This window comes from Macaca fascicularis, chromosome 14 (assembly GCF_037993035.2).
Source record: "Macaca fascicularis isolate 582-1 chromosome 14, T2T-MFA8v1.1".
NCBI classification, from domain to species: Eukaryota; Metazoa; Chordata; class Mammalia; order Primates; family Cercopithecidae; genus Macaca; species Macaca fascicularis.
Window position 1 is genome coordinate 18,465,932 of NC_088388.1, and position 27,055 is coordinate 18,492,986.

A 27,055-nucleotide genomic window follows, 5' to 3' on the forward strand; every position below is an offset into this window, starting at 1 on the left:
ATAGATGGGTGGAATGGTAGGTGGGTGGACTGGTAGATGGGTGGATGAGTGGACTGGTAGATGGATGGATGGATGAATGAAGGGATAGGTGGATGATGGATGGGTTGATGGACAGATGAGTGGATGGGTAGATGGGTGGATGAGTGGATGGGTGGACGGATGCATAGGTGGATGAATGCATGAGCAGGTTTATAGATGGATAAACAGATGGAATTGTGGACTGATGGACTGATAGTAGGTGGACGGGCTGATTAATGGACATATAGATGGCTAGACAGACAAGTAGATAAGCAGATGGGTGGGTGGATGAATTGACTGACAGATGAATGAACAAATATATGGAGAGTTGGATAAATGGACAAATAAGTGAATGCATGGTGGGCTTGATGAATGGATAGCTGGATGGACAAACAGACAGACAAACAGATGCACGGGAAAACAGACGAATGGTGGATAGGCAAGAAAGGTTTGTAAACTAGGAAGGTTACATTCATATTCAGGCATTGGCAAGGGATGGGGAAACTGAGAAACCTGGGCTGGAAACAGAGCCCTAGGGATTTGAATGTGGTACTCAAGAAGCTGGGAGGGAAGGGTATAAGGACCCAGGACCCTCTTCTAGTGGAAGAGAAGCCCATGTGAATAGACTCAGAGGGAAGGAAGAAAGGAAGAAAGCAGCAGTGTGCTGAAGACCCTACCCCGGAGCCCAGCCTCAGCCGAGGGACAGCCTGGGCAGTGGGGGTGCAGGGCCACAGGAAGAGGCAGGCCTAGCCTGCCAGATCAGAGCCCTCACCTAGCAAGGCTGACCCCAGAAAGTGGAGGCCCCAGGAGGCCACCCCTTCCAGCTCTGACCCCAACAAGGTGACTGTTGGCTACATAGGGATCTCAAAAGCAGCAGACATTTGTTGGGTTAGAGCAAAAGCCTCCCAGTGGTGTGGCGGAGCTACACGTTCTCCCTTCCAACCTCCCTCCCCAGCTTAGCCCCCAAAGTCATCCCTCTCAGTCGCAGCTTCCTCTGGGCAGGGGGCCTGGACCCCATGGCTTCCCAGGCCAGCCCTTTGAGCACCACCTGCCCCAGCCGGCCAGAGACTTCCTGTATGTAGCGCAAGAGATTTATGCAAACGGGTTGGGGCGGTGATGTCACCCCAAGGGGACTATCTCCCAGCGGCAGGCCCTTCGATAAAATCAGGAACTTGTGCTGGCCCTGCAATGTCAAGGGAGGGGGCTCACGCAGGGCTCCTGTAGCTCAGGGGGCAGGCCTGAGCCCTGCACCCGCCCCACGACCGTCCAGCCCCCGACGGGGCACCCCATCCTGAGGGGCTCTGCATTGGCCCCCACCGAGGCAGGGGATCTGACCGACTCGGAGCCCGGCTGGATGTTACAGGCGTGCAAAATGGAAGGGTTTCCCCTCGTCCCCCCTGTGAGTACTGGGACTCCTCCACCAGCCCAACCCGTGGCCCTCGGACGCCTGCCTGCCTGCCCATGAACCCGCCAGCCCACCCGCTGCCCTCCTGGCTTGCTATCAGTGGGAAGTCAGGGTTTCCTCCCTGGAACTCCTGGCCTGAGACCCAGCGCGGGGGCCACTGGCTTCCTCGGAGCATGCCCTGGCGGGCTGAGGCCGGGCCCATGGTGGGGCTGTGATCGGTGGGGCCTGAACAGTTATTTATAGACAGGGCTTGGGTGGCAGGCGGAGGCCGGGGCTCCTGGGGAGGGTGCTGGGCTGAGGATGGTGAGGGCAGTGGTAGAGAGGTAGAGGAGAGAGATGGGGGGACTGGCTTGGAGGAGGCCGATCCCCTGGACAGGAAGGGGCTGAAGGCAGGAGGCAACAGGCAGAAGCCTTGGCCCATGGCCTTGGGGCTCCTGGACACCGAGGCTGATGGAACTCTGGGTCCCCAACACCCAGTCTGGGGCCTGGCACAGAGGACATGATTGTTGACCAAAGGGTCGGGGCCATAGGCCCACAGGGGGACCCACAGGAGACAGGGGCCGGTGCTGGAAAGGAGCCAGGAGTGGAGCTGAGACAGTGCAGTTGAGGCTGGCCCCAGGGCTGGAGTTCAGGGAGAGGCGCGGCAGGGGACAGGGCTGGGACAAGGTCAGGACTGAGATTGGGGCTGGGTGGGACCTGGGGTGAGCATGTGACAAGTTTGAATGGGGGCTGAGGCTGGGACAAGGACAGGGACTGGATCTTGGGGGTGAAAAAGTGGGAACCCCAGGGGACCCTGAGAAGAGAAGCAGATCGCCACTGCTCCTCACTCTCAGTGACAGTTGCAGCCTGAGGCAGGTATCAGACCAGGGTCCCTCTGAGAGGACCCTTCTCCCTTTTCCCACCCCATGACCTCTCAGGAGTAGGGAGGCTTGAGGGGAGCCGGGAAGGGCTTGGCAGGATGCCCTCCTGACTCCACTTTCCTGGCCTAGAGGCAGCTCCCTTCCCCCACCGTGCCCCAGCTCAGAGCCACCCCAGGAGGCTGGGAGTCACCCCAGGCCTGACATCACACCAATCCGACCAGAGTCAGGCTGACATCCTGCATCGAGGCTCCACTACCTGGAAACCCAGAGGGGCAGGCTCAGTGCTGGGCTCCTGGCCTCCTCACTTGGCCAGACACAGGCAGGACCAGGCAGGACCAGCCAGCCCGCTGTGGCATCCACACCCTGACACCCCTTCCCACCTGGGACCACGAAGGGGGCGGCGCAGGCAGAGGGTGATGGAGGTTGTCTCAGGAAGAGCCAATTCTGCCTCAAGAAAGCCACAGGCCCACTGTCTCTGACCCCTGACCTCTCAATCCTGAACTCCAGGTGGAGCTGAACGGGTGGCAGAGCTCCTTGGGCCGTCCCTAGGCCCCCCAGCCCTCTCTGCAAGCTCCAGGGTCACTCTGAGTGTCTCCTGGTAGGGTGGGCTCCCAAGGCAGCCCCAGTCCCCCAAGCCCAGCCCTGAGGGCCACAGTGACTGTTGTGCAATCCTGGGCCACACACTGTGGGGGCGGGGAGGGCTGACGACTGTTGGGAAGGCTCCTGGGTGTGCACGGCCCTGTGTCTGTGCCAGTAGGGGGAGGAGGACAGGGAGGAGGGAGGAAGGGGGGGAGGAAGAGGAGGAGGAAAGGAGGAGGACAGGGAGGAGGGGGAAGAAAAGGAGGACAGAGGGTAGTGAGGAGGGGGAGGAGGAAGCAAAGGAGACAGGGTGGGGGTGGCGGTGAGGAGGGAAGGAGGAGGTTAGGGAGGACTCAGGAGGGAGAGTGAGGGGATCAAGGCCCTCCATGCCCTCGGCCCCCAAGCCTGCCCCGGTGACCCCTGCACCAACCATCATGTGGACGGTCATTGTGGTGCCACTCTTGCCCAGGCTGTGTGAGAGGCATAGGTTGTGACAGTGGGACTGGGCAGGCGAGTGTGTGCTGTGCAGGTGAGTGTGCGGGTGGAATGTGAGTGGCTCTGGGGGTGTGAGTGTGTGTGTTGATGGCTGGAACGTGGTGTCATGTGAGTGTCAAGGAGACTGCGTGTGCGCATGAGCTGAGTGTACAATATCTCTGTGAGGTGGGTGACTTCTGGGTGGGTGTGAAGATGTGTGTGAGAGGAACAGTGTACAGGCGCCTGCATCGGGGTGGGTAGGGGCTATGAGAGTGAGTCCACATGTGGGATTATGAGTGTGAGGGTGTCACAGGGATCGTGTGGACATGTGCATCAGTGTGACCAGAAGAGGGGTGTGGGATGAGGATGGGGGCACACAGGCATGAGTGTGAGTGTGAGCATGAGGTGGCTATGGGGAGTAGCCCAGCAGGGGGGGACCCTGGTCCTCTTCTGACATCTGACCCCCAAGGTCCCTGTCACCCCTTTTCAGGCCTCCCGGGTCCCCTGCCCCACTCTCTGTCCCAATTCTAGGCAGAGGGAGGACTGTAGGCCCAACGCAGTCATTGAGCCAAGGAAGGTGGTGGGGACCCAGCATGCGGGGGTGCTGCAGGCCTGGTTGGGGTCCCCCCACACAGTGCAGGCCCTGACACCTCCTCTCTCAGCAGCCATCGGAAGACCTGGTGCCCTATGACACGGACCTGTACCAACGCCAAACGCACGAGTATTACCCCTATCTCAGCAGTGATGGGGAGAGTCACAGCGGTGAGTACGGGGCCTGCCACGCCCCCACCCCCTGGCCCAGCCTGGGCTCCTGGGGTCTGGAGAGAGAAAAAGAAGAAATGATTCCCAGGACCTCTTTGGAATTCTGAGAATCAGATCCAGTTTGCTCTCAGGGGAAGTGAACCGCGGCATCCTTGCTGCACCCCCGCACCTGAACCTTCATTATGGAGCCTCTGCAGTGTGTCAAGGCGCAGGGTTCATTTCTTCTATGATTATCTGTTGGTTCTGTCCTTGTGGTCTTTCTTATACACAAGGAAACCGGCTTAGGGTGCTAGGAGACTTGCACAAGGTCACACGGCTGCTGGGTGGGACCCAGGTCTGTCCGCTCCAGGTCCTGTGCTTTGTCTTCTGCCCCTGCCTAACTACCCACCTCCTCCTCTCTGTTCTCGCACCTCCTCCTCTCTGTTCTCGTCACTCTTTGTCCCAAACTCCCACCGGCACACCCACACTCCCTGCCATGTGTGGTTGGCAGGGTTTCCTAACCGTGGCACTGTTGACTTTTGGGTGGGATGATTCCAGGGTGGGCTGTCCCGGGCACCGTGGGAAGCTTAGTGGCATCCTTGCTTTTACCTACCGCATGCCAGGGGCACGGCCAATCATGACAACCAAAAATGTCTCCACCCATTGGCAGATCCCCCCCGGGAGGCAAAATCACCCATAAGTGGGAACTGCTGGACCAAAGGAAACCCTATGGGGACCTCTTGTTCAGCAGAGGCCAAGGCCCCCAGTTTGCTGAGGTGGGAGGAAGAGGCCTGGGCCGGGGGTCCTTCTGTCTGTCCAGTCCTTCTGGGTCTGACTGTTCACCCCCTAGCCCAGCCTCCGTCCTGGAGCAAATTCAGGGGATGGGAGAGAGGCATTAGGTGCCTGGGACCTGAGCAGCGGGCTGTGGGAGGTTGCCCGAAGTGGATCTTGGCTTATTGATGTGGACATCTCTGACCCAAAGTGAGGCGGCCCAGTCAGTGAGTGAGTCGTCACTGTGGGGATTCCTCAGGGCGTCTGGGACCTGGGCAGACCAGCAACTGGGGTGTCTGCACCTCAGAGGGCAGAGGCCCACAGCCTAGGAAGGTGTCACTCCTGAAGGTCACCCCTGCGGCCAGTCATGCCTGTAGCTCCATTCTGCAGATACACCTGTGGCAGTCTCAACCTGATGGGCCCAGCTAGGGATCCACATGTGCCTGGTTCACATTTAGGGCCCCAGATTCATCTGGAACTCAGGCTGGAAGCCATATCCCGGGGGTAGGCGGATATGCCTCCAGACCATAGCTGAGAACGCACAGGCATCTTTTAGAATCTTTCAGGTCTAGAAAGCCTTTAAAATATCCTTTTTAATTCCTTCAAGCTTATTTGTAATTATATAAAAAACACATCCTCTCGGTGGAAAACCCAGGCAATGTAGAGAGAAAGTCCCCCTCCTCCAACTCCATCCCCAGCTCTCCCCACCAGGGTGAAGAGCCGGGTCTGCTGGACTCACAGACCGCGCACCCACCTCCCCAAGCAGTTCCAGGACTCCAGGAGGTCCTGCTGGGCCCCAGGACAGGCGCCCCCTGGTGGCTCAGGTCCCCACAAACAGTGCTGCCCAGCCTCCTCCATCAAGGACGCATTCTCCCTGGCCCCAATCCCTCTTCAGTTCACTGGGCTTGGGTGCATTTCCTTTGGGCTTTTTGCAGCCTCAGTTTTCCTTCCTGTAATATGAGGGCGCTGCCCACATAGCTGGAAACCAGTGAGCCTGGGGCTGGGCCTGATGGAGTGAGCGCTTTAGATAAATCATGTGTTTTCCTGGTTCAGGGCCCAAGCAGGTTCCTTATATCTGGGGTGGGGCTCTAGGAATGACTCCTGATTGGATGCCTGGGCACCCCGTTTTGGTCATGAACCCCCAATTCCTCCAGAAACTCCACCGGTGTTCCCAGGTATCCTTGGCCCTGGCCCTGTCCCACTGTTAATCATTGCCAATCAGGGCATTTGGGCTGTCCCTTTCTTTTTTTTTTTTGAGACAGTCTTGCTCTGTTGCCCAGGCTGGAGTGCAGTGGCCCCATCTTGGCTCATTGAAACCTCTGCCTCCTGGGTGCAAGCAATTCTCTTGCCTCAACGTCTCAAGTAGCTAGGATTACAAGCGTGCACTACAATGCCTGGCTAATTTTTGTATTTTTAGTAGAGACAAGGTTTCACCATGTTGGCCAGGCTGCTCTCAAACTCCTGACCTCAAGTGATCCACTTGCCTCGGCCTCCCAAAGTGCTGGGATTACAGGTGTGAACCACCGCGCCTGGCCTGTCCCTTTTTTTTTTTTTTTTTTTTTGAGATGGAGTCTTATACTGTCGCCCGGGCTGGTGTGCAGTGTCATGATCTTGGCTCACTGCAACCTCTGCCTCCTGGATTCAAATGATTCTCCTGCCTCAGCCTCCCAAGTGGCTAGGATTACAGGCGCCTTCTACCACGCCCAGCTAATTTTTTGTATTTTTAGTAGAGACAAGGTTTCACAATGTTGGCCAGGCTGGTCTCGAACTCCTGACCTGGTGATCCACCTGCCTCGGCCTCCCAAAGTGCTGGGATTACAGGTGTTAGCCACCGCGCCCAGCCGGGCTGTCCCTTTCTATACCCGCTGGAAGGTATTGTCTGAAGACTCAACCATAGAGACCCCCACACACTTCTGTCAATTCCTGCACATCCTCTTTGTCCACATTTTTAGCTACCAAAGCTTAGTGAAAAAGTTTTGACCCAGCCCTGACTCCATCACTCACCAGCTGTGAAAACTTGGGGCAAGTAACATAACCTCTCTGAGCCCCTGTTTCCCCATTTATAAAACTGAGAGCATGAAAACACTTACCTCCTAGAGCTGTGATGATTCAGCGAGGTAAGGCACGTAATCTGTGAGGTACGGTAATGTGCAGAGGACAAGGCCTGTGCTAGCTTCACTGCATCCCCCAAGGCAGGAGGGACAAAGCGGCTGGGGAGTAGGAGAAGCACAGAGGGCTCTGTGAGAGACCAACTGGGTTGTTTTCTACTGACCCAGGGGGCAGCCAACCTGCCACCCACCCCCACATCCATGCACTCACCCTCCCATCCACCCACCTACTCGTCCATCCTGCCAGCCGCTTCCCATCTGGTCCACTTTTCCTCCCTATTCCATCCATTAAATAGTCTCTGAGTATATGCCATGTACCAGACACTGCTGTAGGCTCTGGGAAGTCCATGGTGAGCACCCAGACACAGCCACTGCTCTCACAGAGCTCACCCTCCAGCGAGGGGACGGGGACATAAAGAATCAGACAAACAGGCTGGGCACAGTGGCTCATGCCTGTAATGCTAGCATTTTGGGTGGCCGAGGTGGGTGGATCACGAGGTCAAGAGATCAAGACTACCCTGGGTAACATGGTGAAACCTGGTCTCTACTAAAAATACAGGCGGTGGTGCCCACCTATACTCCCAGCTACTCAGGAGGCTGAGGCAGGAGAATCGCTTGAACCCAGGAGGTGGAGGTTGCAGTGAGCCAAGATCACGCCACTGAACTCCAGCCTGGTGACAGACAAAGCGAGACTCCAGCTCAAAAACAACAAAGAATCAAACAAACAGACTGTTTTCCACAGATGTAGTGCAGATTGTCTACATGGGGGGCTGCTTTCATTTGAGTGGTCAGGGAAGGCCTTTGAGGTGGCAGCTGAGCTAAGAGAAGGAACTCGTAATTCATATGTGACCGTAGGTAGGGGAGAGGTATCCAAGGTCAAGGCAACAGAAAGTGCAAAGGCAGAAAGGACCCTGACAGAGGACCAGAGAGGCCAGTGAGCACAGGGCAGGGGACAGAAAGGGAAGCCAAAGGGGTCAGTGGCTCACGCAGGGCTCGAAGGCCATGGCAGGCGTTTGTATTTTATCATACACACAATGGGAAGCCACTGGAGAGTTCTGAGCTGGGAAATGACATGATCATGATCTGAATAACCTTTTGTGTATGTGTGTGTGCTGAAAATTTAAATACGTTTACAATTTTTTTTTTTTTTTGAGACGGAATTTCGCTCTTGTTGCCCAGGCTGGAGTGCAGTAGTGCGATCTTGGCTCACTGCAACCTCTGGCTCCCAGGTTCAAGCGATTCTCCTGCCTCAGCCTCCTGAGTAGCTGGGATTACAGGTGTGCACCACCATGCCAAGCTAATTTTGTATTTTTTTAGTAGAGACGGCGTTTCACCATGTTGGCCAGGCTGGTCTCAAACTCCTGAGCTCAGGTGATCCTCCCGCCTTGGCTTCCCAAAGTGCTGGATTACAGGCATGAGCCACCATGCTTGGCCTTTTTTTTTTTTTTTTTTTTTTTTGAGATAGAGTCTCACTCTCACCTCAGCCTTCCGATTCACTGGGACTACAGGCACCTGCCACCATGCTCAGCTATTTTTTGTATCTTTTGTAGAGATGGGGTTTCGCTATGTTGCCCAGGCTGGTCTTGAACCTAGGCTCAAGCGATCTACCCACCTTGGCCTCCCAAAGTGCTAGAATTACACATGTGAGCCACTGCGCCTGGGCAAAATCTTCTAATTTTTATTTTTACATATTTTGGGGGTTTTATTTATTTTTTTCAGATGGAGTCTCGCTCTGTCACCCAGGCTGGAGCGCAGTGACGCAATCTCGGCTCACTGCAACTTCTGCCTCCTGGGTTCAAGTTATTCTCCTGGCTGGGCACTGTAGCTCACACCTGTAATCCCAGCACTTTGGGAGGCCGAGGTGGGCAGATCATGAGGTCAGGAGATTGAGACCATCCTGGCTAACACAGTGAAACCCCATCTCGGCCGGGCGCGGTGGCTCAAGCCTGTAATCCCAGCACTTTGGGAGGCCGAGACGGGCGGATCACGAGGTCAGGAGATCGAGACCATCCTGGCTAACACGGTGAAACCCCGTCTCTACTAAAAAATACAAAAAACTAGCTGGGCGAGGTGGCGGGCGCCTGTAGTCCCAGCTACTCGGGAGGCTGAGGCAGGAGAATGGCGTAAACCCGGGAGGTGGGGCTTGCGGTGAGCTGAGATCCGGCCACTGTACTCCAGCCTGGGCGACACAGCGAGACTCCGTCTCAAAAAAAAACAAAAAAACAAAAAAAAAACCCCATCTCTACTAAAAATACAAAAAAAATTAGCCGGGCTTGGTGACAGGCGCCTGTAGTCCTCAGGAGGCTGGGACAGTGTCTCAGCCAGGCACGGTGGCTCACACCTGTAATCCCAGCACTTTGAGATGCTGAGACAGGTGGATCACTTGAGGTCAGGAGTTCAAGACCAGCCCAGCCAACATGGTGAAACCCCATCTCTACTAAAAATAAAAAAATTAGGCCAGGCGCAGTGGCTCACGCCTGTAATCTTAGCATTTTGGGAGGGTGGAACACCTGAGAAGGGTGGATCACCTGAGGTCAGGAGTTTGAGACCAACCTGGCCAACATGATGAAACTCTGTCTTTACTAAAAATACAAAAATTAGCTGGGCGTGGTGGCACTTGCCTGTAGTCCCAGCTACTCAGGAGGCTGAGGCACGAGAATCACTCGAACCTGGGAGGCAGAGGTTGCAGTAAGCCAAGATCGCACCACCGCACTCCAGCCTGGGCAACAGAGTGAGACTTCCTCTCGAAAATTAAAAAAAAAGGCAGAGTCTCACTTTTTCACCCAAGCTGGAGTGCAGTGGTGCAATCTTGGCTCACTGCAGCCTCTACCTATGGGGTTCAAGCAGTTCTCCTGCCTCAGGCCCCCATCTAGCTGGGACTACAGGTTTGTGCCACCATGCCTGGCTAATTTTTTTGTATTTTTTATAGAGATGGGGTTTCACCATGTTGCCCAGGCTGGGCTCGAACTCCTGGGCTCAGGCAATCCTCCCGCATCGGCCTCCCAAAGTGCTGAGATTACAAATGTGAGCCACCACATCCAGCCTAATTTTTAATTATTAAAGTAACAAATACTAACTGCAAAAACTTAAAACATACAACAGCATATCAAGTAACACATCCTCCTCTTTTCAATGCCATTTCCCACTGATAGAACCTTAGTTAATCCTTACAGACGTTTTATTGTGCATATACAATCCTAAGTGTTGGTAAGTATATATACGTACTCATGTATATTTTATTCATTCAAAAATGGAATTTCATATCATGCCAGTCTGCATTTCTCCATGACATATGTAGCATATCAGAGATTGATAAAAGCTATTTTTCCAGTCTGTCTTTCTTTTTTCTTTTTTTTTTTGAGATGGAGTCTCACTCTGTTGCCCAGGCTGGATTGCAGTGGTGAGATCTCAGCTCACTGCAACCTCCACCTCCTGGGTTCAAGCAATTCTCCTGCCTCAGCCTCCTGAGTAGCTGGAACTACAGCCAAGTGCCACCACGCCCGGCTAATTTTTTACATTTTTAGTAGAGACGGGGTTTCACCGTGTTAGCCAGGATGGTCTCGATCTCCTGACCTTGTGATCCGCCCGCCTCGGCCTCCCAAAGTGCTGGGATTACAGGCGTGAGCCACCGTGCCCGGTCTCCAGTCTTTCTATTCGAGTGCTATGTAAACGTACAAATGAAGATGTGGAATAGAGACTTAGAGCATTACTTATTGGCAAACATTTATTGAGCGCCTTATTATTATTATTATACTTATTATTGAGTGTCAGGCAGCCTGATTTTTCAAAACAGCTTGATTTTTCAGTTTGAGATATATTTTATTTACTTATACAATCAGAATTCAACTTTAGTCATTCACAACACACACTCACATTTTCCCACACATCCCCAATTCATTACTGTGTATGGTAATATTTGTTAAATCAGTATTTGAATTTTCCATTGTTATGACTGTGTGGCTATTACTCAGCTGAGCCACACGGCGTCCTTTCTTCCTTTCTTTACCTGTACTTTCTCATCCCCATATTTCTTTTTCTTTCCTTTTTTTTTTTTTTTTTTTTTTAATGAGACAGAGTCTCGCTCTATTGCCCAGGCTGGAGCACAGTGGTGCAATCTCTGCTCACTGCAGCCTCAGCCTCCTGGGTTCAAGCGATTCTCCTGCCTCAGCCTCCCAAGTAGCTGGGATTACAGGCCCCCACCACCACGCCCAGCTAATTTTTGTATTTTTAGTAGAGATGGGGTTTCACCATGTTGGCCAGGCTGGTCTTGAACTCCTGACCTAGTGATCTGCCTGCCTCGGCCTCCCAAAGTGCTGGGATTACAGGCATGAGCCACTGCGCCCAGACTTTTTTTTTTTTTTTTTGAGATGGTGTCTCTCTGTGTTGCCCAGGCTGGAGTGCAGTGGTACGATCTCGGCTCACAGCAGCCTCTGTCTCCCGGGTTCCAGCGATTCTCCTGCCTCAGCCTCCCAGGTAGCTGGGATTACAGGCGTGTGCCACCATGCCCGGTTAATTTTTATATTTTTAGACACGGGGTTTCACCATGTTGGCCAGGCTGGTCTCGAACTCCTGACTTCAGGCGATCTGCTGGCCTCAGTCTCCCAAAGTGCTGGGATTACAGGCATGAGTCACTGTGCCCGGGCCTCACCCCCATATTTCTGAGGGGCAATGTAGCAAGGAGATAAGAACCCTTCTTCTGAAACCAGGCTGCTGAAACTCATCCCCCATCTCCTCCATTGCTATCCGGGGGACCATGGGCAAGATCTCCAACCTCTCTGTGCCTCAACTTCTTCATAACAACACCAACTTCACAGGACTGCTGTAAGGACTGAACGAGCTACTGTATGTCAAGTGCTTAGAACAGTGCCTGGAAATAGCAAATGTTTTGTACAGATTTGTTATCATGGTTGCCTCCTAAGAAAGGGTGTGTGGGAGGTGAGGTTTTTGTTGTGGTGGTGATGGTTTTATTTTGTGTTTTGCCTCATGTCTTTTATTCTATGCTGTCACTTGATTAATCACAGTTTGGCTGTGTATGGAAATCTAGGTTGAAAATAATTTTTTCCCTTCAAAATTTGAAAGCATTTTTCTACTGTCTTCTGGTTACTAGAGTTTTTCCTATGAAGTCTGATGCCACTCCATATTCTTTTAAATTTCTTTCATAATTAACCTAGCTTTTTGTTTGTTTCATTTGCTTTTTTTTTTTTCTTTCTCTCTCTCTCTTTTGTTTTCTTTCTCTGGAAGTTTTTAGTATCTTCTCCCAATGCCTCATGGTTCAACTGAATAAGCTTTTTAAAAGGTCACTCTGGGTGGAGAGCAGATGGAAAGGAGGCGAGAATAGGAGCTGGAAAAAAGAACATTGAGGAAACTATTGGAATAATCCAGGAAAGAGATGCTTGTGACCTGGACAAGGCAACAGAGACAGAAAGGGGGGGACAGATTCAAGATAGATTTTGAAGGGCTCACAGGATTTGCTATTGTTTATTACTTTTTGTTTATTTCTTTGCTTTTTTGAGACAGAGTCTCACTCTGTCACCCAGGTAGGAGTGCAGTGGAGTGATCTCAGCTCACTGCAACCTCTGCCTCCTGGGATCAAGTGATTCTTATGCCTCAGCCTCCTGAGTAGCTGGGATTACAGGCATGCACCACCACACCTGGCTAATTTCTTTTGTGTGTATTTTTAGTAGAGACGGGTTTCACCATGTTGACCAGGCTGGTCTTGAACTCCTGACCTCAGGTGATCCACCTGGCTCAGCCTCCCAAAGTGCTGGGATTACAGGAATAAGCCACCGTGCCCAGCCTATTACTTTTAAATTGTGGTAAAATACACATAACATTAACCACTTTTTTTTTTTTTTTACCATCTTAACCATTTCTTTACATTTTAAGTGTATAGTTCTATGATATTAAATATATTCACGTTACATCACCATCCATCTCTATAATTCAACTTGCAAAACAGAGACTCTGTATTCAATAAACAACAACTCCTCATTTTCCCTCCCCCCAGCCTCTGGCAGCTACCATTCCACTTTCTGTCTCTATGAATTTGACTATTCTAGGTACCCCACATGAGTGGAATCATACAGTATTTGTTCTTTTATGCCTTCATTTAGCATAACGTTCTCAAGGTTTACCCATTTACCCATGGTGTAGCACGTGTCAGCATTTCCTTCATCTTTTTATTTTATTTTATTTTATTTTTTGAGATGGAGTCTCGCTCTGTTGCCCAGGCTGGAGTGCAGTGACGTGATCTCGGCTCACTGCAAGCTCTGCCTCCCGGGTTCATGCCATTCTCCTGCCTCAGCCTCCTGAGTAGCTGGGATTACAGGCGCGTGCCACCACACCTGGCTAATTTTTTTGTATTTTTAGTGGAGACAGGGTTTCACCATCTTGGCCAGGCTGGTCTTGAACTCCTGACCTCGTGATCCACCTGCCTCGGCCTCCCAAAGTGCTGGAATTACAGGCGTGAGCCACCGCGCCCGGCCTTCCTTCATCTTTAAGGTTGAATCATATTCCATTGCATGCGTGCACCACATTTTGTGTACCCAGCCATCCCACACTTGGGGTGCTTCTGCCGTTTGGCTATTGTGAAGAAAGCTGCTATGAAGAAGGGTGTGGAAAGACCCTGTTTTCAGTTTTTTTGGATATATACTCAGAAGTAGGATTGCTAGATCATATGCTAATTCTATTTTTATTTTTATTTTTTTGAGACGGAGTCTCACCCTGTCACCCAGGCTGGAGTACAGTGGCGTGATCTCAACTTACTGTAACCTCTGCCTCCCAGGTTCAAGTGATTCTTCTGTCTCAGAATCCTGAGTAGCTGGGATTACAGGTGTCCACCACCATGCCTGGGTAATTTTTGTATTTTTAGTAGAGACAGGGTTTCACCATGTTGACCAGGCTGGTCTCGAACTTGTGACCTCAGGCAGTCTGCCCGTCTCGGCCTCCCAAAGTGCTGGGAATACAGGCGTGAGCCACCACGCCCGGCCTATTTTTAGTTTTATTAAAAATTAAATCATCGGCCAGGCGCGGTGGCTCACACCTGTAATCCCAGCACTTTGGGAGGCCGAGGCAGGCGGATCACGAGGTCAATAGATCGAGACCATCCTGGCTAATACAGTGAAACCCCATCTCTACTAAAAATACAAAAAATTAGCTAGGCGTGGTGGCGGGTGCCTGTAGTCCCAGCTACTCGGGAGGCTGAGGTAGGAGAATGGCGTGAACTCGGCAGGCAGAGCTTGCAGTGAGCCGAGATTGCCCAACTGCACTCCAGCCTGGGTGAGAGCAAGACTCTGTCTCAAAAAAAAAAAAAAAAAAAAAGAAATTAAACCATCATCTATTTCCCATAGTGGCTGCATCATTTTACATTTGCAACAGTATACAAGTATCCTAATTTTTCTGCACTTTCACCAACACTTGTTATTTTCTTTCTTTTTTCTTTTTTTTTCTTTTTAACTAGTAGCTATCCTAATGAGTATGGTGGAATTTGCTATCTACGATAGGATTTTTTTTTTTTTTTTTTTTGAGGCAGGGTCTCACTCTTGCCCAGACTGGAGTGCAGTGGTGTGATCTTGGCTCACTGCAACCTCCACCTCCCAGGCTCAAGTGATTCTCCTGCCTTAGCCTCCCAAGTAGCTGGGATTACAGGTGCACACCACCACGCCTGGCTACTTTTTGTATTTCTAGTGGAGATGAGGTTTCACCATGTTGGCCAGGCTGGTCTCGAACTCCTGACCTCAAATGATCCACCCACCTCGGCCTCCCAAAGTGCTGGGATTACAAGCGTGAGCCACCATGCCTGGCCTACAATAGGATTGATGAAGAAAAGAGTTCCAAAATGTGAATTCTATCCATCCATCCATCCATCCATCCAATTTCCATATACTTCTTCATCCTTTCATAGCACTATCTATCTACCCATTCATTAATTTATTCACACACCCATCTAATCATCCACTTAGCCATCTTTCCAACTGTCCTTCCCTCTACCTACCAAGCCCTCCCTCTACCTACCAAGCCCTCCATCTTGCACCAGCCTATCTGTCTAATAGGCAATATGCCAGGCACATTGCTGGATGCTGTGGAATGAATAAAACACAGGTTCTACAAGATCCATCTTTGTAACAAGGGAAAGAATTAAAACTCTAATAATTAGAATCCAAGGTAGAGAGTAATAAGTGCCATGAAACCTTCAGTTGTCTATTCTCTGAGCCTGTTTCTTTCTTTTTTCTTTTTTCTTTTTTGAGACAGCGTTCCACTCTTGTCATCCAGGCTGGAGTGCAATGGTGCGATCTTGGCTCACTGCAACCTCCGACTCCTGGGTTCAAGCGATTCTCCTGACTCAGCCTCCCGAGTAGCTGGGATTACAGGCACCTGCCACCACGTCCAGCTAATTTTTTTCTATTTTTAGTGGAGACAGGGTTTCACCATGTTGGCCAGCCTGGTCTCGAACTTCTGACGTCAGGTAATCCACCTGCCTCGACCTCTGAGCCTGTTTCTATGTCTGAATAATTTTCAGGAGAGGCTGGGCTTCGGGAGCCCTAGTCTAGTGGTCTATGATCTTCTGAGAAGGTTTTTTTCTTGGCCCCTCCTTTCTTGATTCCTCATCTTTCTTCTCTGTTTTGATCACACTTTTGTTCCCCTGGGAAGAGCCCAGGGCTTCAGGCTGGAGGTTCTGTTCTGAGGAGATAAGGTCAGCTGAATGACACTTAAGGCTTGACATTTTTTGTGGGGTTGTTTTGAATATGATTTTATTTTTATACTCATGACGTACAGGTGTTAGTGACACCAAAAAACTGAGTAAGACTAGGGATGTGTGGGTAGGACTTTGGCCCCAGATTGAGAACTGGTTTAGAGCGAGGAAATGAGAGATAAAGATGACTGGGTCATTTCTGGCTGGCTGGATGATAGCTGGATGGATAATGGTTCCATGATGAATGGATGGATGAAGGATGGGTGGACGATGGGGGAATCATAGATGGATGTAGGTTGGATGAAGAATGACAGGTGATGGGTAATGATGGTGGATAAAAGTAGCCATTAAAATCTCTCAGTGTTGGCTGGGCACAGTGGCTCATGCCTGTAATCCCAGCACTTTGGAAGGCCAAGGCAGGCAGATCACAAGGTCAGGAGTTTGAGACTGGCCTGGCCAACATGGTGAAACCCCATTTCTACTGAAAATACAAAAATTAGTCGGGCCGGGTGGCATGCGCCTATAGTTGCAGCTACTTGGGAGGCTGAGGCAGGAGAATCACTTGAACCCAGGAGGCAGAGGTTGCAGTGAGCCAAAATGGTGCCACTGCACTCCAGTCTGGGTGACAGAGTGAGACTCCATCTCAAAAATACAAAATAAAAAATCTCTCGGCGTCACCACAGGTCTTACTTAAATTTTTCATTAATCATCTTGTTTCTCAGCGGTGATATGGTGTAGTGGTAAGATTTCAGTCCTTGGGGTCAGATACAGGTGGGTTTGGGTCCTAATTCTATCAATATCTGCTTCAAAGGACTTAACTTCTCTGAGACATAGATTCCTTCCACGCAAAAGACAGATTATACTGTAGTGGCCACTTCCTGAGAGCTAGGGTTAGGATTAAATGAGATAATGTGGATTGAACACTTAGCACAGTGTCTGGTGTATAAAAAATACATTAAAAGCTAACTTTTGTTGATCATTTGATCAAATGGGATTGATATCTACTGCGTGTTGGGTGCCTATCAATCTGTAGAAGTGAGGGTCTGGAGCCATGTCCAAATGTTATGCAAATGACATTATATTCTTTCTAGGAGCTGAGAGTCACGCTAAGGGGGCATGTGGGTGACTCCCGAATGTGTGGTCTGGGTGGCCCAGTGAAGGGACACAAAGAAATAAAGCAATTTGTTCTCGAAGAGTCATCCGGAAATGAGGTCTGAAGAGCCCAGGAGTGCTGACCTCTGCACTAGGAAGGATTCCTTGTATTGTGTTCTCACAGAGGGCTCCATATTTGGAATAGTTCTGCCTACCAGACAGTATTTATTACATAATTGCCTGAGCACTAAATCATGGGTAAAGGCGAGGTAGCCATTGGACCTTCTGAAACCTTAATTGTAGTTCGGGAGTCTCTGTTGCAGCCTTCAGGAGACCCCGGGTGGAATTCCAGAGTTTTCGTGAGCACAAAACTTCCTTGGGTGGTTTTAGATGCAGATTCCTAGCTCCCCTTAGTGCTTCTGCTTCAGTGGGTCTCCAGCAGGACCCCACATTTACAGGCTTTTCCAGCCTCTCCAAGTGACCGATGAAGGTGAACTGAGACCAGCTTTGGGAAATGCTGGCCTCAGACTGGGACCACCACAGCGAGGTCATAGGTCTAAAGTGGAGCTAGAACAGAGGTGGGGGTGGGGAGGAAAACAGAGCAGTCGGGTGCCTCTTACCCCATACCTATGGAGTGCATGCACTCAGGGTGCCTCCAGCCCTGGAGTGGGAGTGGGTTCGGGCATGGGGGTTTGATAGGCAGGATCCATACGGCATTATGCCAGGGCACTCCAACTTGGGCAGAGGAAGGCAAAAATGGGCAGAACCAGGAGTGAGGCTGAAGCAGGGATCAACAACTGGAGAGGAATCCTCTCACCAAATCCCAGAGCCCCAGGACAGCCTCCGCACTAAAGAGCAGAGCAAACTCTCCCACAGCGAGGAGAGTTTCAGGATCTTGTTAGCTCACTGCAAGATGAAAATGCAAATTAAGTTTTGTTTTGTTTTCGCTTCAGGTTTAGATAATTTTGCAGAGGAGAGTCTCAGAGGTTTTTTTTTTTTTTTTTGAGACCGAGTCTTGCTCTGTTGCCCAGGCTGGAGTGCAATGGCGTGATCTCGGCTCACCACAACCTCTGCCTCCCTTGGTTCAAGGGATTCTGCTCCCTCAGCCTCCTAAGTAGCTGACATTACAGGCACCTGCCATCACGCCCAGCTAATTTTTGTATTTTTGTAGAGACGGGTTTTCGCTATGTTGGCCAGGCTGGTCTGGAACTCCTGACCTCAGGCGATCTGCCCACCTTGGCTTCCCAAAGTGCTTAGATTACAGGCGTGAGTCACCACGCCTGGCCTGAGAGGCTTCTTAAGAGGCTAGGATTTGGCTGGGCTTGGTGGCTCATGTCTGTAACAAAACCATTTTGGGAGGCTGAGGTGGGAGGATTACTTGAGCCCAGGAGCTGGAGGCAACATAGTGAGAGTCCATCTCAATTTAAAAAGAGATTTTTTAATTTTTTTGGGATGGAGTCTCACTCTGTCACCCAGGACAGAGTGCAGTGGTGTGATCTTGGCTCACTGCAACCTCCGCCTCCCAGGTTCAAGTGATTCTCCTGCCTCAGCCTCTCAAGTAGCTGGGACTACAGGCGCCCACCATCATGGCCAGGTAATTTTTTTATTTTCAGTAGAGACGGGGTTTCATCACGTTGGCCAGGTTGGTCTCGAACTCCTGACCTCATGTGATCCGCCCACCTCGGCCTCCCAAAGTGCTGGGATTACAGGCATGAGCCACTGTACCTGGCCTAGAAAGACATTTTTATTTTTAAAAAGAGGCAATAATTCATTCATTCATTCAGGAAATGTTTGTCGAGTGTCTACTCTACTTAAGCACTGGGAATACAGAGGTGAACAAAACCAGTCCCTGCCCTCATGAATGCCATGCTTGGGCTTCAACTGCAGTGACAACATGGTCCCCTGAAATTATTTCTCTGGGCCATTGACTAAGGTGGCCAGGAGCAGGGAGAACAAGAGGAAAGAAACATGTATTAAAAGCGTTTGCTCTATGCTTGCTCAAGTGCTAATCCAGGCTCTTTTTTTTTTTTTAGTTAAAAAAATTTTTTTGCCGGGCGCGGTGGCTCAAGCCTGTAATCCCAGCACTTTGGGAGGCCGAGGCGGGCGGATCACGAGGTCAGGAGATCGAGACCATCCTGGCTGACACGGTGAAACCCCGTCTCTACTAAGAAATACAAAAAACTAGCCGGGCGAGGTGGCGGGCGCCTGTAGTCCCAGCTACTGGGGAGGCTGAGGCAGGAGAATGGCGTGAACCCGAGAGGCGGAGCTTGCAGTGAGCTGAGATCCGGCCACTGCACTCCAGCCTGGGCGGCAGAGCGAGACTCCGTCTCAAAAAAAAAAAAAAAAAAAAAAAAAAAAAAAAAAAAAAAAATTTTTTTTGTAAGCCCCTCCACTGCACTCCAGCTTGGGCAACAGAGTGAGACATCACCTCAGAAAAAAAAAAGAGAGAGAGAGAGAGAGACAGGGTCTCACTCTGTCACCCAGGCTGCAGGCAGTGATGCAGTCATAGCTCACTGCAGCCTCAAACTCCTGGGCTCAAACGCTCTTCTCGTATCAGCCTCCCAAGTAGCTGGGACTACAGGTGTGTGCCACCATGTCTGGCAAATATAAAAAATTTTTTTGTAGAGATAGGGTCTCACTATGTTGCCCAGGCTGGTCTCAAACTCCTGGGCTGAAGTGATCCTCCCTCTCCAGCCTCCTGAGTAGCTGGGATTATAGGTGTAACCTCACTCAGTGGGAATCTAGGCTCTTTAGAATAAACTATTATTATTATTAATAATAATAATGATAATGATGAAGTTAATGTTTATCAAGGTCTTACTTTGTGCCAAGTTCTAGTCTAAGCACTTTGCAAGCAATAGGTCATTTGCTTCTCAAAACAGGCCTGTGAGATGGGTATAACTGTTAGCTCCATTTAAGAGATGAGGACACTGAGGCTTGGAGAAATAGAATGACCTGCCCATTGTCAAACAGTGGTAAATGGCAGAGCCAGAACTGGAACCCAGTTCTGCGTTTCTCTCCTCTCTGCCATGTGGCTTCCTAAAGGTGGGAGTCTGGGCTGTCTGGACTGTGGGGCCAAATAATTATACATGTAGACAGGGCCTCAGTAACTACCCAGGTGCATTTCTGACTTTTAGACTGGGGAATGAGAGGCTCGGGGAGAAAAAAACGTCTTGTCCACAGTCACACTGCAAAACCACCACTGAGCAGGTTTAGAAAGCGAGTACTCTGAGATCCAGTCCGGAACCAAAAATCATCATTGTGGCCGGGTGCGGTGGCTCAAGCCTGTAATCCCAGCACTTTGGGAGGCCGAGACGTGTGGATCACCAGGTCAGGAGATCAAGACCATCCTGGCTAACACAGTGAAACCCCGTCTCTACTAAAAAAATACAAAAAACTAGCCAGGCAAGGTGGCGGGCGCCTGTAGTCCCAGCTACTTGAGAGGCTGAGGCAGGAGAATGGCGTAAACCTGGGAGGCGGAGCTTGCAGTGAGCTGAGATCACGCCACAGCACTCCAGCCTGGGTGACAGAGCAAGACTCCCTCTCAAAAAAAAAAAAAAAAAAAAAAAATCATCATTGTCTATTAGGGATGTGTGAGTAGGTGTTTGTGTGAGAGAGAAAGAGAGAGGCAAGCAGACAGACACGTGTACACCTGTGTACACATGTACACACACACACGCACGCATGGCTGGTGGTGGACTTGTCCCAGAGACACAGTCTGGACTTGAAGTCTCATAGGCTCCCTCTTTGGCCCACATGAGACAGCCGATCTTGTCACTTTATTACCACATTTCACTTTGGACCCCGAATTGTACCCAGGAAGTCCCACAGATGTGTGGCAGTTTTTGTTCCTGGAAAATGTGCTCATGCTGAAGATCTTCCCCAGTTCCAAGACTTTCAGTGGCATGGGGCTATTCTCTGGACTTGAGTCCACTCCACCGCAGACTCTCAAGGGACCCACAGGGGGTTTTCCAGGAAAGTCTCAGGTCCCAGGAACTTCACGGGAACACAGGTGCCACTGCCTAAGGTCATGGCTTTGAAGAGGAAGGGCCACCGTGTGCCTGGACAAGTTCTGGTGTGTGAGGAATGTCAGCCCTATGACTTTGCTGTCACACCTTGGCCATGTGACAAGGCTGTGAGTGTGTGTGTGTGTGAGAGAGAGAGAAACTGTGGGCAGCCAGGGAGCTCAGGAACCCGTGGGAGGTTTCTTTTTTTTATTTTTTTTTGAGACAGAGTCTCGCTCTGTCACCCCAGGCTGGAGTGCAGTGGCGTGATCTCGGCTCACTGCAACCTCCACCTCCTGGTTCAAGCGATTCTCCTGCCTCAGCCTCCTGAGTAGCTGGGATTACAGGCGCCCACCACCACGCCCGGCTAATACTTTGTATTTTACTAGAGATGGAATTTCACCACATTAGCCAGGATGGTCTCCATCTCCTGACCTCGTGATCCGCCCATCTCGGCCTCCCAAAGTGCTGGGTTTACAGGCATGAGCCACTGCGATGGGAGGGGAATCAACTTTCCCTGAGGGCCAGCTCTGGTGCGAGGTGTTTTACAAATGTGTACTCATTTGTATCCTCCCAATAACTGTGATCCCCATTTTACAGGCAACTCAACTGAGGTTAGAGAGGCCACACATATGCATGAGGTCACACAGCAAGTAAACGGCAGAGCCAGGATTAGACGCTCAGTCTGTGTGACTGCATGGGAATCAGGATGGAATTGCTGAGAACACGAGCTTTGCTTCAGCCCTGAGTCCTGGCTCTGACCTGCATGCTTTTGACCTTGGGCATGCTATAGCCGCTCAAAGCCTCAGTGTCCTTATCTATAAAATGCAGTCCTAGAGTAACCATGCAGGTGGCGAGCGTTAAATGAGATGGTTAGGCCCCATATGGCCTGGCAGTATTATTTAATGTTATTACAACCTTTTCCTGCCCTGCCCAACCCTGAGCTCACCCCACACTGCCTGGCTGTCCCCCACAGACCATTACTGGGACTTCCACCCCCACCACGTGCACAGCGAGTTCGAGAGCTTCGCCGAGAACAACTTCACGGAGCTCCAGAGTGTGCAGCCCCCGCAGCTGCAGCAGCTCTACCGCCACATGGAGCTGGAGCAGATGCATGTCCTCGACACTCCCATGGTGCCACCCCATCCCAGTCTTGGCCACCAGGTGCGTGCCACCGCCTGCCCCGTCCCCCAGGAGACTGCCAGGCCTGTGGTGGGGCCCGGGAGCTTCACAGGAAGCTGACACAGGCTCTTACCCAACTCGGCTTCCTGCCCCACAGCGCCAACGGCGGCTGGAGCCCTAACGGCTGCTGCCTGACCCCCCGAGTGACCTCGTGACCCCACACCCCTTATCTCATCTCACCCCGAGTATGGACAGACCCCAGATAATTCTTGCACCTCACCGAGCCTCCCCACCCCAACGCCTTGTTGTGAGCCCTCGTGGGCCTCACTGTCTTCCACCCCCATTCACTTGCCCTCATGGATCCCACACCAAGTCACTGAACATGTCTACTGACCCTGCCTCTCCCCAGTGACCCTCCCTACTGACCTTAATCTGAATCAGTGACCTCTGCTGACCTCTACCACCCCTACTGGCCTCCAGGGTCCCCCCACCACTCATCACCCCACCTATCAAACCCCCTTCCAGACCCAATGCACCAGCCCCCAGCACCAGCCCACTGTGGGCCCACATAACACCTCAGCAGGGAGGGGAGCAAGCCACCGCTTCCCCGGTGCCCACAGCCCTAAACCAGGAGGCCCAGCTGGGAGGGCTGGGTGGGCTGGATGTCAGCACCCCTCGCCCCACAGCCTGCACCCTATGTGCAGCGCCTCAACTGGCCCCACTTTTCCCTGGCCTTCCTCCAGTCTCCTGTGCCTGCCATTGTCCCCTGCCTTCTGCACTCCTTCTCTCCCCAGCTAACCTCCCTCCCAGCCCCTCTGAGCTGTAAGCTGGCCCTTCCTGACTCTGATCTCCTTCCCCCACCGTCCAGGTCTCCTACCTGCCCCGGATGTGCCTCCAGTACCCACCCCTGTCCCCAGCCCAGCCCAGCTCAGATGAGGAGGAGGGCGAGCGGCAGAGCCCCCCACTGGAGGTGTCTGACGGCGAGGCGGACGGCCTGGAGCCTGGGCCTGGGCTCCTGCCTGGGGAGACAGGTGGGGCATCTGGCCCTCCACCCTGGCCCCAACCCTGGCTGTGTCTGTGCCCTCCCCCACCCAGCCAGGCCAACTGACCCAGCAGCCATGCCGCCAAGTTGCGTGTGTGTGTGTGCATGTTTGCCAATGTATGTGTTTTGTGGGGCTGTCTGTGGCCGTCTCTATGTGTGTGTGTGTGTGTGTGTATCTGCTGTGAGTGCATACAGGCATCTCCATGAAGTGTGCCAGGTGTGTATGTCTCTGTGCCATGAGTGTGTGTAGATCTGGGTGTGTGTGAGCAAGTGTGCAGAGTGAGTGTGTGTGAACAGATGTAGGCAGGTGCATGTGTGCAAGTGGCTGAGTGGGTGTGTGAGAAGGTGAATGTGAGAGCTGGTGTGGATGAGAGTGGGTGTGGCCATGTTTGTGTGTATCAGCATATGAATGTATTTCAGTGTGTGTGAGTGGTTGTGTGCACGTGTGTGAGGTGTGCATGTATGATCATGTCAGTGGGTGTCAGCAGTGTGTGGGTATGCGTGTGTGAGCAGGGATGTGAGCATGGTATATGTGAGTGGGTGTGAGCAGGCGTGAGTGATATGTGTGAGTGGGGGTATGACAGGTGTGTGAGCAAGTGTGTGTGTGAATGTGTATATAAGCAGGGATGTGTGTGATATAAGTGAGTGTGTGAATGGGCATGAGTGTGTAGGTGTCAGTGGATGTGTGAGTGGATGTGAACATGTTTGAGGGTGTATGTAAGCAGGTGTGTGTGAGCAGGAAGGTGTGAGCTGGGGTGTGTGAGTATGTATGTGTATATGTGAGCAGGTTTGTGCATGTACGTGAGTGGATATGTGTTTTAGCATGTGTGAGCATGTGTGTGTTCTTGTGCGTGAGCAGGTGTATGTGGGGGGTGAGGGCATGCTTGAGCACCTGGGTGTGTGAGTGGGTGTGCATGTGAGTAGGTGTGCGAACGTGTGTGTGTGAGACAGAAGATATATGAATGAGTGTGTGAGAATGGGTGTGAGTGGGCTGGGCATGGTGGCTCATGCCTGTAATCCCAGCACTTTGGGAGGCTGAGGCAGGCGGATCACCTGAAGTCAGGTGTTTGAGACCAGCCTGGCCAACATGGCGAAACCCTGTCTCTACTAAAAAAACCGAACATTAGCTGGGCGTGGTGGTGAATGCCTGTAATCCCAGCTACTTGGGAGGCTGAGACAGGAGAATTGCTTGAACCCGGGAGGCGGAGGTTGCAGTGAGCCAAAATCATGCCATTGCACTCCAGCCTAGGCAATAAGAGCAAAACTCAGTCTCAAAAACAAGAGAATGGGTGTGAGCAGATGTGACATGTGAGCTTGTGAGCAGGTGTGTGAGCTGCTGAGTGGGTGTGAGAGCAGAATGTGTGTGAGCATGAGTGTGCAAGTGGGTGTCTGGTTGTGTGTGAACAGGTGTGTAAGCATGCAAGTGGGTATGAGTAGAATGTGTGTGCATGCGTGAGCAGGTGTGAGTGAGGTGCAAGTAAGTGGTGTGAAATATGAGTGAGCAGGTGTCAATGAGGTGTGAATGAGCTGGTGTGAGCATTGTGAGTGCATGTGTGAGCAACTGTGAGGTGTGAGCAAGCCTGTGAGCAGGAATGTGTGAGGTGTGGGCATATAAGGTGTGAGCATGTGTGTGTGGGTATGTGTGGGCTGGTGTGTGAGTGGGTGTGATTGAGAGATGTGACCATGTGTGTGAGGTGTGATTATGTGTGAGGTGTGAGCATGTGAGTGGGTGTGAATGTGTGACGTGTAAGCATGAGTGGGTGTGTGTGAGGTGTGAGCATGTATGAGGTGTGAGCATGTCTGTGAGCATGAGCGTGTGAGCATGTGTGTGTGAGAGACGTAGTGTGAGGTATGAGTGTGAGTTGTATGAACAGGTGAGCATGTGAGCAAGTGTGAGTGGGTGTGTGTGAGTGAATGGTGTGAGGTGTGTGTGAGCATAAGTGTGTGAGCAGGGGCATGTGTGTGGGTGAGTAATGTGATGTGTGTGAGGTCTGTGTGTGCAAATATGTGTGTGAGCAGGTGTGGGCAGGTGTGACCATGTGTGAGTGGGTAGGTGTGTGTGTGAATGGTGTGAGGTATGTAAGCATGCGTGTGCTGAGCAGAGGCTTGTGTGTGTGAGGGTTAGCAATGTGAGGTGTGAGGGTGAGCAATGTGAGATGTGTAAGCAGGTGTGTGTTTGTGCAAGCATATATAAACAGGTGTGATTATGAGACCTGGTGTGAGGTGTATGAGCAGGCGTGTGAGCACATGAGTGTGTGAGACCTGGTGTGAGGTGTATGTGTGAGTGGGTGTGACTGGGCATGTGTATAAGTGTGAGAAGATGCATTGTGTGGGTGTGACCGTGCATCTGGGGGTGTGAGTAGGTCTGAGTGTGTGTGCATGTGAGTGGGTGCATTGCATGTGTTTGTGTGCATGTGAGTGGGTGTGAATGAGGTGTGAGCATGAGTGGGTGTGAGTGGGGTGTGAATGGGTTGTGAATGTGTAAGCAGATGTAGTGTGTGGGTTTGAGCATGCAGGTGGCTGCAAGCGTGCGAGTGGGTGTGTCATGTGGGTGCCAGTGTGTGGGCATGTTAGTGAACGGGTGTGTTTGTGTGCATATGTGTGGGTGTGAGCAAGTGCATTGTGTGGGTGTGTGTGAGCAAGTTTGAGTGGGTGTGTCGTGTGTGAGAGCAGATGGTGTGAATGTGCAAGTGGGTGGGTTATGTGGGTGCAATCAGGTGTGTGAGCGGGTGTGAGGGTGTGGGTGCATTGCACAAGCATGTGTGTGAGCATGTGGGTGTGAGTCTGTGTGAGCATGTGCATTGTGTGTGCGTGTGTGAGCATGTGTGAGCATTGTGTGTGCGTGAGTAGGTATGAGTGGGGGTATGTGTGAGCAGGTGTGTGGGTGTGAGCATGTGAGTGGGTGCACTGTGAGCATGAGCGTGAGTGGGAGAAGGTGCGCTGTGTGAACACGTGTGTAAGTGGCTGTGGGCGTGGTGTGTATGGGTGCAAGCAGGTGTGGCTGAGTGGGTGCGTTATGTGGGTGTGTGAGCATGTGTATGCGATTGGTGCATTGTGTGGGTGCGAGTGTGTGTGCACAGGGGTGTGTGAGTGCGTGTGTGAGTGGGTGTGTGTGAACGGTTGTGTGTAGGCCAGAGGCTGTTTGTGTGTGTGAGTGTGGGTGCGCTGTGTGTGCACGCCCGGCGCGGGCTGGGGCAGGCGTTCTCCTGCCCTTCCTGGCCACCCCGTCCCCGGGTCCCCGTGTGTGCGCAAGGCGGTGGGGGCGGCTCCCATGTGGGCCCCCGGGCCCCCTCCCACCGGGCCCTCCCCCCGCAGGCAGCAAGAAGAAGATCCGTCTGTACCAGTTCCTGTTGGACCTGCTCCGCAGCGGCGACATGAAGGACAGCATCTGGTGGGTGGACAAGGACAAGGGCACCTTCCAGTTCTCGTCCAAGCACAAGGAGGCGCTGGCGCACCGCTGGGGAATCCAGAAGGGCAACCGCAAGAAGATGACGTACCAGAAGATGGCGCGCGCGCTGCGCAACTACGGCAAGACGGGAGAGGTCAAGAAGGTGAAGAAGAAGCTCACCTACCAGTTCAGCGGCGAAGTGCTGGGCCGTGGGGGCCTGGCCGAGCGGCGCCACCCGCCCCACTGAGCCCGCAGCCCCCGCCGGGCCCCGCCAGGCCTCCCGGCTGGCCATAGCATTAAGCCCTCGCCCGGCCCGGACACAGGGAGGACGCTCCCGGGGCCCAGAGGCAGGACTGTGGCGGGCCGGGCCTCGCCTCACCCGCCCATTCCCCCCACTCCAGCCCCCCTCCACATCCCGCTTCGCCTCCCTCCAGGACTCCGCCCCGGCCCCGGGAGGCCACCTGGGCGTCAGACCCCACCGGGGCAACCTTGCTGAGGACGACCCGGGGTACTTCCTTGGGAATCTCAAGTCCATGTGTAAATCAGATCTCCCCTCTCACCCCTCCCACCCATTAACCTCCTCCCAGAAAACAAGTAAAGTTATTCTCAATCCATCCTCTTGCAGCACGGAGTCTCTTTTAAAATTTGTTGTACACCTCTTCTGGCCCGTGTGTGCTGCGACGTCTCTCTTTTTGTCATTTGTCCATCGGGTGTTTACTGAGGACTGTACCCAATGCTGGACCCTGGGACCATGAGGAC

At 52.1% G+C, this 27,055-nt stretch overlaps 2 protein-coding genes across 29 annotated transcripts in view; one reads left to right on the top strand and one right to left on the bottom strand.

Moving 5' to 3' along the window:
• SLC39A13 (solute carrier family 39 member 13) overlaps nt 1-26,384 on the bottom strand; it is a 61,541-nt gene extending 35,157 nt beyond the window's left edge. For 15 of the 25 annotated variants that reach the window (XR_012423265.1, XR_012423264.1, XR_012423255.1 and 12 more), the window contains exons 1-2: nt 26,250-26,384; nt 6,939-7,058 (exon numbers count right to left, since the gene is read on the bottom strand). The gene's annotated coding sequence lies outside the window, so the exon portion shown is untranslated. The remainder of the gene's footprint in view (nt 1-6,938; nt 7,059-26,249) is intronic. The other 10 variants (XR_012423263.1, XR_012423248.1, XM_074013728.1 and 7 more) reach the window with 1 other exon arrangement.
• Nucleotides 1,206-26,910, top strand: SPI1 (Spi-1 proto-oncogene). 4 transcript variants are annotated; one of them, XM_065529544.1, is made up of 6 exons: nt 1,206-1,417; nt 3,999-4,098; nt 15,367-15,420; nt 21,721-21,908; nt 22,735-22,897; nt 26,224-26,910. In XM_065529544.1, the coding sequence occupies exons 1-6, from the start codon at nt 1,373-1,375 to the stop codon at nt 26,541-26,543; spliced, it is 870 nt and encodes a 289-aa protein (XP_065385616.1). In that variant the 5' UTR covers nt 1,206-1,372; the 3' UTR covers nt 26,544-26,910. The 4 variants fall into 4 exon arrangements, with proteins under 4 accessions (XP_065385616.1, XP_065385617.1, XP_005578006.1 ...); XM_065529545.1 differs by having other exon boundaries at nt 4,002-4,098; XM_005577949.3 differs by lacking the exon at nt 15,367-15,420.
• Nucleotides 26,911-27,055: the final 145 nt, after the last annotated feature.

What these genes read in the sequence shown, in the direction of transcription:
- SPI1 (XM_065529544.1), top strand. Translation starts at nt 1,373, where the DNA reads ATGTTACAGGCGTGCAAAATGGAAGGGTTTCCCCTCGTCCCCCCT. An exon ending in TGATGGGGAGAGTCACAGCG is followed by an intron (nt 4,099 to 15,366) that starts GTGAGTACGGGG and finishes TTCTATTTTTAG; the next exon opens with TGGAGACAGGGTTTCACCAT. An exon ending in GCTCCTGCCTGGGGAGACAG is followed by an intron (nt 22,898 to 26,223) that starts GTGGGGCATCTG and finishes CTCCCCCCGCAG; the next exon opens with GCAGCAAGAAGAAGATCCGT.